The sequence below is a fragment of the Nannobrachium achirus genome (genome assembly GCF_963921795.1).
Source record: "Nannobrachium achirus genome assembly, chromosome: 24".
NCBI classification, from domain to species: Eukaryota; Metazoa; Chordata; class Actinopteri; order Myctophiformes; family Myctophidae; genus Nannobrachium; species Nannobrachium achirus.
In genome coordinates this window covers 863,287-878,955 of record NC_137831.1, presented here as the reverse complement: position 1 = coordinate 878,955, position 15,669 = coordinate 863,287, and the positions used below count along the sequence as shown (strand labels likewise).

The window sequence follows — 15,669 nt, the reverse complement described above, 5'->3', positions numbered from 1 at the left end:
GAATCCCACTCTTTTCAAAAATAGCGGTAGCCAAGCAAAATTTCAAGATGGTGGCCCCCGAAATCCAAGATGTCCGTCCAAAAATGTTGTTTTTCCTTTATAACTCAAATTGCATTGATTTTAAGACCCATAAATGTATTGAAGTTGAATATAAAGATGGGCATTGCGGATGGTACCAAGTACATGTCTGTATCTATTACGGATCTTGAGATACAGCATATAGTCGGAGTAGATTAATAGCTAATTTCATAAGAATCGTTCACTTTGTGATGCAAGCATGACATTTGCCACAAATGCTCTCTAAGGGACCCTCTTATGGAAAAGGGCGCTGGCCACTCAAAATTCCAAGATGGCGACCGCTTTCTTCAAGATGGCCGCCACCTTAGCGGAGCAGATAGTGAAATGACCTATCAGGACGTCATACAAGCATGAAAAGTGCCATGAACCGTATCCATACCTCACTCAGACACATGAAATGTGAAGATGTTCCCAAGATGTGTGTTTTGCCAAATAGTTTTAATCGCATTTGCAACTGCACAGTGCTGTGCAGACAAAACACAATTTGAAACATTTGCACCTTCCGCTGCACCCTGATTTGCAGCCACATTTGTTGAGTTCTTGGCAACTCTCTGCAATAGAGTTAAAGTTAGAGACATCTCAGCCCTGATTAGAGGAGATTTTAACTGACCTGGTAACTGTGGTGACCTTGTGGAAGGTCATACTGACCTGGTAACTGTGGTGACCTTGTGGGAGGTCGTACTGACCTGGTAACTGTGCTGACCTTGTGGAAGGTCGTACTGACCTGGTAACTGTGCTGACCTTGTGGAAGGTCATACTGACCTGGTAACTGTGGTGACCTTGTGGAAGGTCGTACTGACCTGGTAACTGTGCTGATCTTGTGGAAGGTCATACTGACCTGGTAACTGTGGTGACCTTGTGGAAGGTCGTTCTGACCTGGTAACTGTGGTGACCTTGTGGAAGGTCATACTGACCTGGTAACTGTGGTGACCTTGTGGGAGGTCGTACTGACCTGGTAACTGTGCTGACCTTGTGGAAGGTCGTACTGACCTGGTAACTGTGCTGACCTTGTGGAAGGTCATACTGACCTGGTAACTGTGGTGACCTTGTGGAAGGTCGTACTGACCTGGTAACTGTGCTGACCTTGTGGAAGGTCATACTGACCTGGTAACTGTGCTGACCCTGTGGAAGGTCGTACTGACCTGGTAACTGTGCTGACCTTGTGGAAGGTCGTACTGACCTGGTAACTGTGCTGACCTTGTGGAAGGTCATACTGACCTGGTAACTGTGCTGACCCTGTGGAAGGTCGTACTGACCTGGTAACTGTGCTGACCTTGTGGAAGGTCGTACTGACCTGGTAACTGTGCTGACCTTGTGGAAGGTCATACTGACCTGGTAACTGTGCTGACCTTGTGGAAGGTCGTACTGACCTGGTAACTGTGGTGACCTTGTGGAAGGTCGTTCTTAAAAGGAGTCAGAGCACTGAGGAACTCTGGAGGAACGCTGTTCACTGAAGCACCCTGCAGGAACAGAGTTCACAGACCATCACTGACACAGAGTTCACAGACCATCACTGACACATCCTGCAGCAACCATTTACAGTTTAGGCATTTAGCAGACACTCTTAATCCAGAGAGACTTACAATAAGCAGGTAATACATCAGTACATCAATACAAGCACATCTAAGACAACAGGCAGACCAAGCACATATTCAATAAAAACATCATAAGAAATTATAACATAGAAACAAATATCTAAATTTCGCGTATGGTCATTGAGGGTAGGCGAGTGCTATGGTAAGTGCTATGGGTTTAGGTGAAGTCTGAAGTCTGTAGTTCTAATGGAAGCTAGGGAGTGAGTCTGTAGTTCTAATTGAAGCTAGGGAGTGAGTCTGTAGTTCTAATGGAAGCTAGGGAGTGAGTAGTCTGTAGTTCTAATGGAAGCTAGGGAGTGAGTCTGTAGTTCTAATTGCGACAGGGAGTTTATTCCACAGTTTGGGGGCCAGGAGGGAAAAGAGTATCGGACAAGTGGATTTTTGTCCTGGGGTTTTTTGCGAGGGTTCTGTCAGCATCCCTGTGTTGGCTGATCTGAGTGAACAGGTGTTCACTTCATCTCTCTCTCAACTAAGGGTTAGGGGTCCCTGCTTCATCTCTCTCAGCTAAGGGGTCCCTGCTTCATCTCTCTCTCAGCTAAGGGGTCCCTGCTTCATCTCTCTCTCAGCTAAGGGGTCCCTGCTTCATCTTTCTCAGCTAAGGGGTCCCTGCTTCATCTCTCTCTCAGCCAAGGGGTCCCTGCTTCATCTTTCTCAGCTAAGGGGTCCCTGCTTCATCTCTCTCTCAGCTAAGGGGTCCCTGCTTCATCTCTCTCTCAGCTAAGGGGTCCCTGCTTCATCTCTCTCTCAACTAAGGGGTCCCTGCTTCATCTCTCTCTCATCTAAGGGGTTCCTGCTTCATCTCTCTCTCTAAGGGGTCCCTGCTTCGTCTCTCTCTCTAAGGGGTCCCTGCTTCATGTGTCTCAGCTAAGGGGTCCCTGCTTCATGTGTCTCAGCGTAGGGGTCCTTGGATCAGAGTTCCCACCCACCCTGTGGTGGAGCTGTTGGAGGACCTTCAGGTAGAAGCAGTAGAAGAAGCTGAGGACCAGGGTGAGACGGAACTCTGCTCTTCCTCCGTGAACCTCCGGAGGAACCTGGACCTCCTCCTGCAGGAGGCCACACCCCTCAGCCAGGAGCTCCTCCCCCCAGCGCCTGCAGGAGACCACTGAGTGTTAGCTAAACTGTTAGCGTTATTCTGTATGCTAGCTAAACACTGTTAGCGTTATTCTGTATGTTAGCTAAACTGTTAGCGTTATTCTATGTTAGCTAAACTGACACGTTGTTCTGTATGTTAGCTAGTGTAAAACTGACACTAGCTATATATATATATATATATATATATATATATATATATATATATATATATATATATATATATTTGGTGTAGAGGGGAAAAAGAGCAGACTAAGTACAGAGTGAAAGGTCAAGTTTATTAAGTATTGATGGTTCAAGTGGTTAAATATCTGAAAACACAAATTGACATGAATCCAAAATACACTGATTGTGCTGTCAAACAATGAAACTATATGGAATCTATGAACAGGTTGTGGGGGTCCCTGCTTCATCTCTCTCTCTCAACTAAGGGGTCCCTGCTTCAGCTCTCTCAACTAAGGGGTCCCTGCTTCATCTCTCTCTCAACTAAGGGGTCCCTGCTTCATCTCTCTCTCAACTAAGGGGTCCTTGGCCTGAGAACGTTGAAGACCCCTGCTCTAAATAATTCTCATCTCCTGTGTCTGTCCAGAGTTCCTGCACATCATGGGTCATAGATGTTGGGTCTCTGGGCGTACCGTCCGTGCAGAGCCTGACACGTAGCGCTGGCTCTGACCAGCGTGGCTCCCACACCTCCATAGTAGATCTCCAGACCCTCCACCTCTCCACAGCCTGCTCTGATCTCCAGACCCTCCACCTCTCCACAGCCTGCTCTGATCTCCAGACCCTCCACCTCTCCACAGCCTGCTCTGATCTTCACCTTCATGCCTGAGTTGACCATGGAGAAGGACAGCTCTCTCCTCTGAGCCTGACGGAACGACCACACAAACTCCCACTGTATGTACGCATGCACGCGCACACACACACACACACACACACACACACACACACACACACACACACACACGCACACGCGCACACGCACACGCACACACACGACACAATGACATCATTATGATTATGACCAGTAAGACGCCTAAGGGCGAGGTCGAGCCATCTGTCTTGTCCATATATGGATTCTGTCAGTGTGGTTCTTCTGACGGGGCATCATCTGGGATACAATTCCTTTTATGCCCATATATGGAGATCCCTGCTCTGAGTATCTGACATCACTGTGATGTCACCTGTTTATGCCTATATTATGGAGATTAATAGCTCTGTGTATCTGACATCACTGTGATGTCACCTGTTTATGCCCATATATGGAGAGTCCTGAGTTGAGTTGGTGTTGGCTAGAGGCTACGTGGACCCCATTTGAAAAGATAGGCTATGTCATAATCTGAGGCTGTTGTACTTACAGTATAATGGATGTGTACTCACAGCTGTAGTGTAATGGATGTGTACTTACAGTATAATGGATGTGTACGTATTACAGTATAATGGATGTGTACTTACAGTATAATGGATGTGTACGTATTACAGTATAATGGATGTGTACGTATTACAGTATAATGGTTGTGTACTTACAGTATAATGGATGTGTACTTACAGTGTAATGGATGTGTACTTACAGTATAATGGATGTGTATGTATTACAGTATAATGGATGTGTACGTATTACAGTATAATGGTTGTGTACTTACAGTATAAGGGATGTGTACTTACAGTGTAATGGATGTGTACTTACAGTATAATGGATGTGTACTTACAGTATAATGGATGTGTACTTACAGTGTAATGGATGTGTACTTACAGTATAATGGATGTGTACTTATTACAGTATAATGGATGTGTACTTATTACAGTATAATGGATGTGTACTTACAGTATAATGGATGTGTACTTACAGTATAAGGGATGTGTACTTACAGTATAATGGATGTGTACTTACAGTATAATGGATGTGTACTTACAGTATAATGGATGTGTACTTACAGTATAATGGATGTGTACTTACAGTGTAATGGATGTGTACTTACAGTATAATGGATGTGTACTTACAGCTGTAGTGTAAGGGATGTGTACTTACAGTATAATGGATGTGTACTTACAGTATAATGGATGTGTACTTACAGCGATGTGTACTTACAGTATAATGGATGTGTACTTACAGCTGTAGTGTAAGGGATATGTACTTACAGTATAATGGATGTGTACTTACAGCAGTAGTGTAAGGGATGTGCACAGACAGCAGGATCTCATCTGGTCTCAGAACAGTTTTTCCAAAGTCCAGGTAGAACTGCTGGTTCAGTGGGAGGGTCCTTTCTCCACCTGCACACAATGATGTTTGACAAACCTTATAGAATGAAATTAGATGCTAGATATACGTAGATAAAGTTCTTTATTGATGGAATTAGATGCTAGATATACAGTACATAGATAAAGTACTTTATTGATGAAATTAAATGGTAGATATACATAGATAAAGTACTTTATTGAATGAGATTAAAGGCCATACTGTACATATGTCGATAAACTACTGTATATCAATACATTACCTGCTAAATGTACGTAGATAAACCACTTTACAGAATTAAATGAAATGACAGACATACATAGATAGATCATTTAATCGTGCTTGCAGAAAAACATTTTTGTGCCAGAGGCCATCAGGACACAGAAAACACACAGAGAGCAAGGCCACCAAGGCCAGGGGTTCTGAAAGTGAGCTCTAGGGTGCCATGACACCAGTCCTCAGGTTCCCTGGAAGGATAATTGATAGTTTGGTCTTTGGTGTTGTCCATTTTTGAGGGCACAAAGGCCAAATGCCAGGGCAGGAAGGCCATCAAATAAAACTAGTATTTTAGTCCATTGAAAGAATTGGTTGAATCTAAGAGTTAGGGATGATAACCTAATCTGCTGTGAAATAGGGAAATGATGATCAGCCCTGCACCAATCAAAGTCACAGGATTGGTTTAAAGATGGGGACTCGGAGGAGTTAAGATTTCAGGTGTCTACATGACAAGAAAGATACACTGGTGTCTACATGACAAGAAAGATACACTGGTGTCTACATGACAAGAAAGATACACTGGTGTCTACATGACAAGAAACATGACAAGAAAGGGACATTGGTGTCTACATATTGATCAGAAAGAGACAGAGGAGAAAGTGGTTCAGTCAGCTGGGGCATTAAGGCCACTGTGGTCTCAGGTCATGTCATTGGTTTGAGGGGCATTAAGGCCACTGTGGCCTCAGGTCATGTCATTGGTTTGAGGGGCACTAAGGCCACTGTGGTCTCAGGTCATGCCATTGGTTTGAGGGGCATTAAGGCCACTGTGGCCTCAGGTCATGTCATTGGTTTGAGGGGCATTAAGGCCACTGTGGCCCCAGGTCATGCCATTGGTTTGAGTGGAATTAAGGCCACTGTGGCCTCTCAAGGTAGATGTGCCAGGATTTTGTATGTTTTTCTTTACTATGCAATGAAAAAAAAAGTTTTCTTTTTTATAATTTTTTCAGAAACAGACACAGTTGTTGTGATTCAGTGGCAAAAAGAATTTTGTCAATCAGACAAATGGTTCCAGAGACAGAGCTGTTTGAATCAAAAAAAGTGTCCATCCACTAGAATGAACACACATTTTCTCAATCAGCTAAACGAGGGAGCCAACACACAAACAGAGAAAAACATCTCTCTGATCTCAGGTCATTTTGACATCTTTAAAAAAGAAAAAAAAAATCTTTTTTTTTTCTTTTTTTTTCTATACAAAAAACACAAAAGACCTCAAAGACGTCATTGGCACCCAGGGCTTTTGAAAATAGACGTCAAGAGACGTCATTGGCATTGAAGGTCATGCCATTGGTTTGAGGGGCATTAAGGCCACTGTGGCCTCAGGTCATGCCATTGGTTTGAGGGGCATTAAGGCCACTGTGGTCTCAGGTCATGCCATTGGTTTGAGGGGCATTAAGGCCACTGTGGCCTCAGGTCATGCCATTGGTTTGAGGGGCATTAAGGCCACTGTGGTCTCAGGTCATGCCATTGGTTTGAGGGGCATTAAGGCCACTGTGGTCTCAGGTCATGCCATTGGTTTGAGGGGCATTAAGGGTATTTGAGGGTCAGAAGGATCAGTATGTAGGCTACCTGTAGATGCTAGTGTCAGAAGGATCAGTATGTAGGCTACCTGTATTTCTTTTTTCTTTTTTTTGTTTAAACTTTTTAATAAAACTTTATTAAACAAAATATTTTTGTATTCACAAATACATACGTTTTTTTTTTTTTTTTCCAGAATGTACAAGAAAAATCTCATATACAAAAATAGTTCATCTCATATACAAAAATAGTTCCTCATATATTTCATACAAAACATTCAGTAAACGAAGAAACCATGTAATGGGGTATTTAACCAATGGAGACCACTTCTTATGCATCTGCGTATTCTGGGAGAAAGACCGACTGTAATGGGGTAACTGACCAAAGGAGAAAGCACTTCTTATGCATCTGTGCATTTTTATTTATTTTTTTCAAATTTTTTTTTTTTTTTTTTTTTAATTTAGGAGGTGCCAAGGTGTTCTCTTTCCTCGATTTCTGTCAAGAGTACGGGCCCTTCTAAGACTGGACAGAATTTGGTTAAAAACAATGTTGTGTGGAATTATTTGTACTTGACCCAAAGACATTTTACATCTAGTCTTCCATAGTTTTGCTATGACCACACCATAAATCCACCACAAGGTAGGCTACCTGTAGACGCTAGCGTCAGAAGGATCAGTAGGTTACCTGTAGATGCTAGCGTCAGCGTGCACTGCAGCGCTGCTAGGATGTAGGTTACCTGTAGACGCTAGTGTCAGCACTGCAGCGCTGCTAGGATGTAGGTTACCTGTAGACGCTAGTGTCAGCACTGCAGCGCTGCTAGGATGTAGGTTACCTGTAGATGCTAGCGTCAGCACTGCAGCGCTGCTAGGATGTAGGTTACCTGTAGACGCTAGTGTCAGCACTGCAGCGCTGCTAGGATGTAGGTTACCTGTAGACGCTAGTGTCAGCGTGCACTGCAGCGCTGCTAGGATGTAGGTTACCTGTAGATGCTAGTGTCAGCACTGCAGCGCTGCTAGGATGTAGGTTACCTGTAGATGCTAGTGTCAGCACTGCAGCGCTGCTAGGATGTAGGTTACCTGTAGATGCTAGTGTCAGCACTGCAGCGCTGCTAGGATGTAGGTTACCTGTAGTCAGCGTGCACTGCAGCGCTGCTAGGATGTAGGTTACCTGTAGATGCTAGTGTCAGCACTGCAGCGCTGCTAGGATGTAGGTTACCTGTAGTCAGCGTGCACTGCAGCGCTGCTAGGATGTAGGTTACCTGTAGATGCTAGCGTCAGTGTGCACTGCAGCGCTGCTAGGATGCTGCTGAGGTCGTACTTGGGATTGGCACTGACGATGTTCCCTCCCACCGTCTGTGGAAGGAAAATACACTTTAAAGGCATAGCATGAACGTACAGTAGGCTATGTGTTTACATAGCATGAACTACAGTAGGCTATGTGTTTACATAACATGAACTACAGTAGGCTATGTGTTTACATAACATGAACTACAGTAGGCCCTGTGTTTACATAACATGAACTACAGTAGGCTATGTGTTTACATAACATGAACTACAGTAGGCTATGTGTTTACATAACATGAACTACAGTAGGCTATGTGTTTACATAACATGAACTACAGTAGGCCCTGTGTTTACATCATTAAACAATATACAGATGCATCTCCAAGAATTAGAACATTGTGTGAAGAAGCATCACAGATGATCTTATCCCCATAGAACCACAAATCATAACAATGTAGAAACTCCACACTGGACTTCTAAACACTCTGACTTCAGAAGGCTGACGTTTCTCTATTATAAATCCTTGTTTTGAGTAATATTTGAAATATGGACTTTTCATATTCATGAGCTGTATGCTGTGTGATCATAGTGTTAATAACCATACGTACAGCAGTGTTGTGTATCTGTGTTGCTCCTATCTACTATTACATTTTTCTTAGAGCCGCATCCCACTTCCAAGCCCATACACGCCCATTTCGCCTCCACTTCAACTCATAGCTAGAGCAGATGTCGGTAGAGCGTAGGGAATAAAACCGCCCATAACTCTATCATTGGCCCCCCGTTGCCATGGTGACCGCCGTCCATTGGCTCGTATTCCCAGCTATGGGACCGGCGGATCCAATTTCAACCGAGGGGGGCGTAGCCAGAACACACACACACACACACACACACACACACACACACACACACACACAAAAATAGCTAATAGTTAGCTCACAACTTTCCACTTTTCTCTTTCACCTCAATCGCAGTAACATCCGTATACACCACGTCATCGCATCACCAATACGTTTTTTTTTTTCCAATTTTTTTTTCTCAAACATTTTTTTTTCTCAAAATTTTTTTTTCTCTAAAATTTTTTTTTTGAGAAATTTTTTTTTTATCTCACTTTTTTTTTCTCAAATTTTTTTTTTCTCAAATTTATTTTTCTCAAAAAATTCTATTTTCTCCAAAAAAAAAATTCTCAAAAAACTTTTTTTTTCTCAATTTTTTTTTTTCTCTAAAATTTTTTTTTTCTCAAATTTTTTTATTTTCTCAAAAAAAAAGTTTTCTCAAAAAAAAATTTTTTTCTCAAATTTCTTTTTTTTCTCTAAAATTTTTTTTGAGAATTTTTTTTTTCTCAAAAAAATTTTTTTTCTCAAATTTTTTTTTTCTCTAAAATTTTTTTTTTGAGAAAAATGTTTTTTTCTCAAAAAAATTTTTTTTCTCAATTTTTTTTTCTCAACACATTTTTTTTCTCAATTTTTTTTTCTCAAAAAACTTTTTTTCTCAAAAAACTTTTTTTTTCTCAAAAAACTTTTTTTCCTCAAAAAACTTTTTTTTCTCAAAAAAACCATCAGATCGTGGCCACCCTGTACATTTGTTTTCGACGAATATTTACTCCTATAGACGCAACGCGACGACCTAGAGGGGAGGCCGGCATAGCCGGCCGACCTTCTAGTAATAATACATACAGTGTTGTGTATCTGTGTTGCTCCCATAGGCCCTCATTTATCAATGGAGTGTAAAAAATGGTCTATTTTTTTCACCAAATTTTGCGTAGGGCAACGTGTGCACGGCATTTATCAATGCTTCCTAAACAGACACACCTGGTGTACATTTGATCCCAGCGTTGATAAATGCGCAAGCTGAAATTTAAATAACACGCCCTTAATTATTCTCGAAACGCCCCCATTTTACGACCAGAACAACCCGAATACGACCTACACAGGCAGGTCCCACACAGGCCACGCACACATGCACGCACGCACGCACACACCTACACACGCAACTAGGCTACTTGGAACAGCAGCATTTTGGTTTACACAGCAGTCTTTGACAGTGGAAACGTGGGATTAACCAACGGTACAATCTTTGACAAGGAGGCTATAGCACCGCAGCCGACATGAATGACACAAGTCACTGGTCACTGCCATGAATACTTTTGGATATTAATTTAAACCATTGCCTACCCGTGCCGTGCGTGTGCAGACAGAGCGCGTTCATTTGGTTACAAGCAATCATATTCCCCATGGCCATGATCTCAAGGCTCGCCACGTCGGGTTTCATCATTAACTCCAGCATAGTGTACAGTATCTACTGTATAAATTGAGAGACCCCACAGTTACGTTTTGGATATTAATTTAACCCAATTTCGGCGACGAGCGCAATGCACGTTTCTTGAGTGCTTGAACTAGCGATCATGTACCGTTCCTGCGCGAGCTGGTCTTCTCCCAGGTGGGCCGCGGACCCCCAAATAAATCATCCGCAGCGTGCGTGCGCGGGGCTGGGCACAGCCAGGTTTGGAGCTTCGGGTTTTATCCATATTTAAAAGGACTTGCGTCACTGTATAAATTGGAGGCTCACGCCTCACGGTAGATCACAGCGGCGCCGCGCTGGTCCCGAAAATGATCTCGCATGCGTTCGTAGGCTAAAATGTGCTTGTTCTGAGCCAGGTCTGCAATCTTAAAATATAGACTGTTAAGGCACTTAACAGTAGATTGCTTCCATGTTGCTAGATTTTGATTGCTTGTCATTGTAACTTGGTAATAAAATCGGCGTGCATGTCCATGATGTAGCTGGCTGTAATATACTTTTATAAAATGTTATATTTTCACAGGATTATTTATTATTGTGTTGGATATACATTTTCGAGTGGATACATGTGTCCATTGCCTGTCAACGTCTACAATGGAACAAAGTGGTGTAGGATGAATCCTACACCACCTCTGGACTTGACGTGAGATTTGATCCTACCCTACGCCAACGTCAAAGTCAAGTTGAAATGATAAATGTCGAGACTTCCCTAAATTTCGGTGTACACCCAAATTTTGATCTGCACCACGTTGATAAATGAGGGCCACTGTGTTCATAGTGTAATAAACATACAGCAGTGTTGTGTATCTGTGTTGCTCCCATAGTGATCATAGTGTTAATAAACAGTGTTCATAGTGTAATAAACATACAGCAGTGTTACGTATCTGTGTTGCTCCCAGAGTCTCCAGGGTCTTCAGTAAAGCGGTGTAAAGGGTTAGGGTAATGTAATGTAATGTAATAAACGTACAGCAGTGTTGTGTATCTGTGTTGCTCCCAGTGTGTTAATAACCATACGTACAGCAGTGTTGCGTATCTGTGTTGCTCCCAGAGTCTCCAAGGTATTCAGTAAAGCGGTGTAAAGGGTTAGGGTAATGTAATGTAATAAACATACAGCAGTGTTAAGGTGTAAAGGGTTAGGGTAATGTAATGTAATAAACAATAATAAAGGGTTAGGGTAATGTAATGTAATGTAATAAACAATAATAAAGGGTTAGGGTAATGTAATGTAATGTAATAAACAATAATAAAGGGTTAGGGTAATGTAATGTAATGTAATAAACAATAATAAAGGGTTAGGGTAATGTAATGTAATGTAATAAACGTACAGCAGTGTTACGTATCTGTGCTGCTCCCAGAGTCTCCAGGCTCTTCAGTAAAGCGGTGTAAAGGGTTAGGGTAATGTAATGTAATGTAATAAACGTACAGCAGTGTTAAGGTGTAAAGGGTTAGGGTAATGTAATGTAATAAACAATAATAAAGGGTTAGGGTAATGTAATTGCGACCGTAGGACGGCCGACCGGCCGTCCGTCGGTCGGTCGGTCGGTCACACGTCACACGTCACACCTTTGCCCTGCTCATATCTCCGCATCAGTATGACATCACACCACATGTGTACACAAACCTTTGTGTACGTTGCTGTGGCAACAGTCTGTTGTTGCTGGTCTGTTAGTGTACGTTAGCAACCACCTTAGCAACCATGGTTTTACCCTAGCAACCAACTGTTTACCCTAGCAACCAACTGTTTACCATAGCAACCATGTTTTTTTTACCCTAGCAACCAACTGTTTACCATAGCAACCATTTTTTTACCCTAGCAACCAACTGTTTACCATAGCAACCATGTTTTTTACCCTACATCCCTCCATATATGGAGATAACCGACGAATCTCACTAAGTCTGACCTCACAAGCCCCATATTTGGACACGAACAACATATAACTCCATATATAGAGACATAGCTGCTGACATCAGTATGACATCACACTGCTGACATCAGTATGACATCACACCGTACACAAATGACCCTTATATAAGACCGGCATTATCTACCGACAGATTGTGGAGATAAGCGACCAACGGTCGCTTATCTCCCGATTAGGGAGTCTTACTGGTGTAATAAACATACAGCAGTGTTGCGTATCTGTGTTGCTCCCAGAGTCTCCAGGCTCTTCAGTAAAGCGGTGTAAAGGGTTAGGGTAATGTAATGTAATGTAATAAACGTACAGCAGTGTTAAGGTGTAAAGGGTTAGGGTAATGTAATGTAATGTAATAAACGTACAGCAGTGTTAAGGTGTAAAGGGTTAGGGTAATGTAATGTAATGTAATAAACGTACAGCAGTGTTAAGGTGTAAAGGGTTAGGGTAATGTAATGTAATGTAATAAACGTACAGCAGTGTTAAGGTGTAAAGGGTTAGGGTAATGTAATGTAATGTAATAAACGTACAGCAGTGTTAAGGTGTAAAGGGTTAGGGTAATGTAATGTAATGTAATAAACGTACAGCAGTGTTAAGGTGTAAAGGGTTAGGGTAATGTAATGTAATGTAATAAACGTACAGCAGTGTTAAGGTGTAAAGGGTTAGGGTAATGTAATGTAATGTAATAAACGTACAGCAGTGTTACGTATCTGTGTTGCTCCCAGAGTCTCCAGGCTCTTCAGTAAAGCGGTGTAAAGGGTTAGGGTAATGTAATGTAATGTAATAAACGTACAGCAGTGTAAAGGGTTAGGGTAATGTAATGTAATGTAATAAACGTACAGCAGTGTTACGTATCTGTGTTGCTCCCATAGTGTTCATAGTGTTATTAAACATACATACAGCAGTGTTACGTATCTGTGTTGCTCCCATAGTGTTCATAGTGTTATTAAACATACATACAGCAGTATTACGTTTCTGTGTTGCTCCCATAGTGTTCATAGTGTTATTAAACATACATACAGCAGTGTTACGTATCTGTGTTGCTCCCATAGTGTTCATAGTGTTATTAAACATACATACAGCAGTGTTACGTATCTGTGTTGCTCCCATAGTGTTCATAGTGTTATTAAACATACATACAGCAGTGTTACGTATCTGTGTTGCTCCCATAGTGTTCATAGTGTTATTAAACATACATACAGCAGTGTTACGTATCTGTGTTGCTCCCATAGTGTTCATAGTGTTATTAAACATACATACAGCAGTATTACGTATCTGTGTTGCTCCCATAGTGTTCATAGTGTTATTAAACATACATACAGCAGTATTACGTATCTGTGTTGCTCCCATAGTGTTCATAGTGTTATTAAACATACATACAGCAGTATTACGTATCTGTGCTGCTCCCATAGTGTTCATAGTGTTATTAAACATACATACAGCAGTGTTACGTATCTGTGTTGCTCCCATAGTGTTCATAGTGTTATTAAACATACATACAGCAGTGTTACGTATCTGTGTTGCTCCCATAGTGTTCATAGTGTTATTAAACATACATACAGCAGTGTTACGTATCTGTGTTGCTCCCATAGTGTTCATAGTGTTATTAAACATACATACAGCAGTGTTACGTATCTGTGTTGCTCCCATAGTGTTCATAGTGTTATTAAACATACATACAGCAGTGTTACGTATCTGTGTTGCTCCCATAGTGTTCATAGTGTTATTAAACATACATACAGCAGTGTTACGTATCTGTGTTGCTCCCATAGTGTTCATAGTGTTATTAAACATACATACAGCAGTGTTACGTATCTGTGTTGCTCCCATAGTGTTCATAGTGTTATTAAACATACATACAGCAGTATTACGTATCTGTGTTGCTCCCATAGTGTTCATAGTGTTATTAAACATACATACAGCAGTATTACGTATCTGTGTTGCTCCCATAGTGTTCATAGTGTTATTAAACATACATACAGCAGTATTACGTATCTGTGTTGCTCCCATAGTGTTCATAGTGTTATTAAACATACATACAGCAGTATTACGTATCTGTGTTGCTCCCATAGTGTTCATAGTGTTATTAAACATACATACAGCAGTATTACGTATCTGTGTTGCTCCCATAGTGTTCATAGTGTTATTAAACATACATACAGCAGTATTACGTATCTGTGTTGCTCCCATAGTGTTCATAGTGTTATTAAACATACATACAGCAGTATTACGTATCTGTGTTGCTCCCATAGTGTTCATAGTGTTATTAAACATACATACAGCAGTATTACGTATCTGTGTTGCTCCCATAGTGTTCATAGTGTTATTAAACATACATACAGCAGTATTACGTATCTGTGCTGCTCCCAGTGTGTTCATAGTGTTATTAAACATACATACAGCAGTATTACGTATCTGTGTTGCTCCCATAGTGTTCATAGTGTTATTAAACATACATACAGCAGTATTACGTATCTGTGTTGCTCCCATAGTGTTCATAGTGTTATTAAACATACATACAGCAGTATTACGTATCTGTGTTGCTCCCATAGTGTTCATAGTGTTATTAAACATACATACAGCAGTATTACGTATCTGTGTTGCTCCCATAGTGTTCATAGTGTTATTAAACATACATACAGCAGTATTACGTATCTGTGCTGCTCCCATAGTGTTCATAGTGTTATTAAACATACATACAGCAGTGTTACGTATCTGTGTTGCTCCCATAGTGTTCATAGTGTTATTAAACATACATACAGCAGTGTTACGTATCTGTGTTGCTCCCATAGTGTTCATAGTGTTATTAAACATACATACAGCAGTGTTACGTATCTGTGTTGCTCCCATAGTGTTCATAGTGTTATTAAACATACATACAGCAGTGTTACGTATCTGTGTTGCTCCCATAGTTTTCATAGTGTTATTAAACATACATACAGCAGTGTTACGTATCTGTGTTGCTCCCATAGTGTTCATAGTGTTATTAAACATACATACAGCAGTGTTACGTATCTGTGTTGCTCCCATAGTGTTCATAGTGTTATTAAACATACATACAGCAGTATTACGTATCTGTGTTGCTCCCATAGTGTTCATAGTGTTATTAAACATACATACAGCAGTATTACGTATCTGTGTTGCTCCCATAGTGTTCATAGTGTTATTAAACATACATACAGCAGTATTACGTATCTGTGTTGCTCCCATAGTGTTCATAGTGTTATTAAACATACATACAGCAGTGTTACGTATCTGTGTTGCTCCCATAGTGTTCATAGTGTTATTAAACATACATACAGCAGTGTTACGTATCTGTGTTGCTCCCATAGTGTTCATAGTGTTATTAAACATACATACAGCAGTGTTACGTATCTGTGTTGCTCCCATAG

The 15,669-nt window shown here is 41.3% G+C and overlaps 1 protein-coding gene across 1 annotated transcript in view; it reads right to left on the bottom strand.

Moving 5' to 3' along the window:
• The window catches only part of aox5 (aldehyde oxidase 5), a gene marked incomplete at both ends in the record, with an annotated part of 102,427 nt that overhangs the window by 53,059 nt on the left and 33,699 nt on the right, over positions 1-15,669 (bottom strand). The window contains 5 exons of the mRNA XM_080754921.1: positions 1,449-1,538; positions 2,600-2,762; positions 3,398-3,654; positions 4,921-5,030; positions 8,045-8,138. Coding sequence (XP_080611047.1) covers positions 1,449-1,538; positions 2,600-2,762; positions 3,398-3,654; positions 4,921-5,030; positions 8,045-8,138 — 714 coding nt within the window. The remainder of the gene's footprint in view (positions 1-1,448; positions 1,539-2,599; positions 2,763-3,397; positions 3,655-4,920; positions 5,031-8,044; positions 8,139-15,669) is intronic.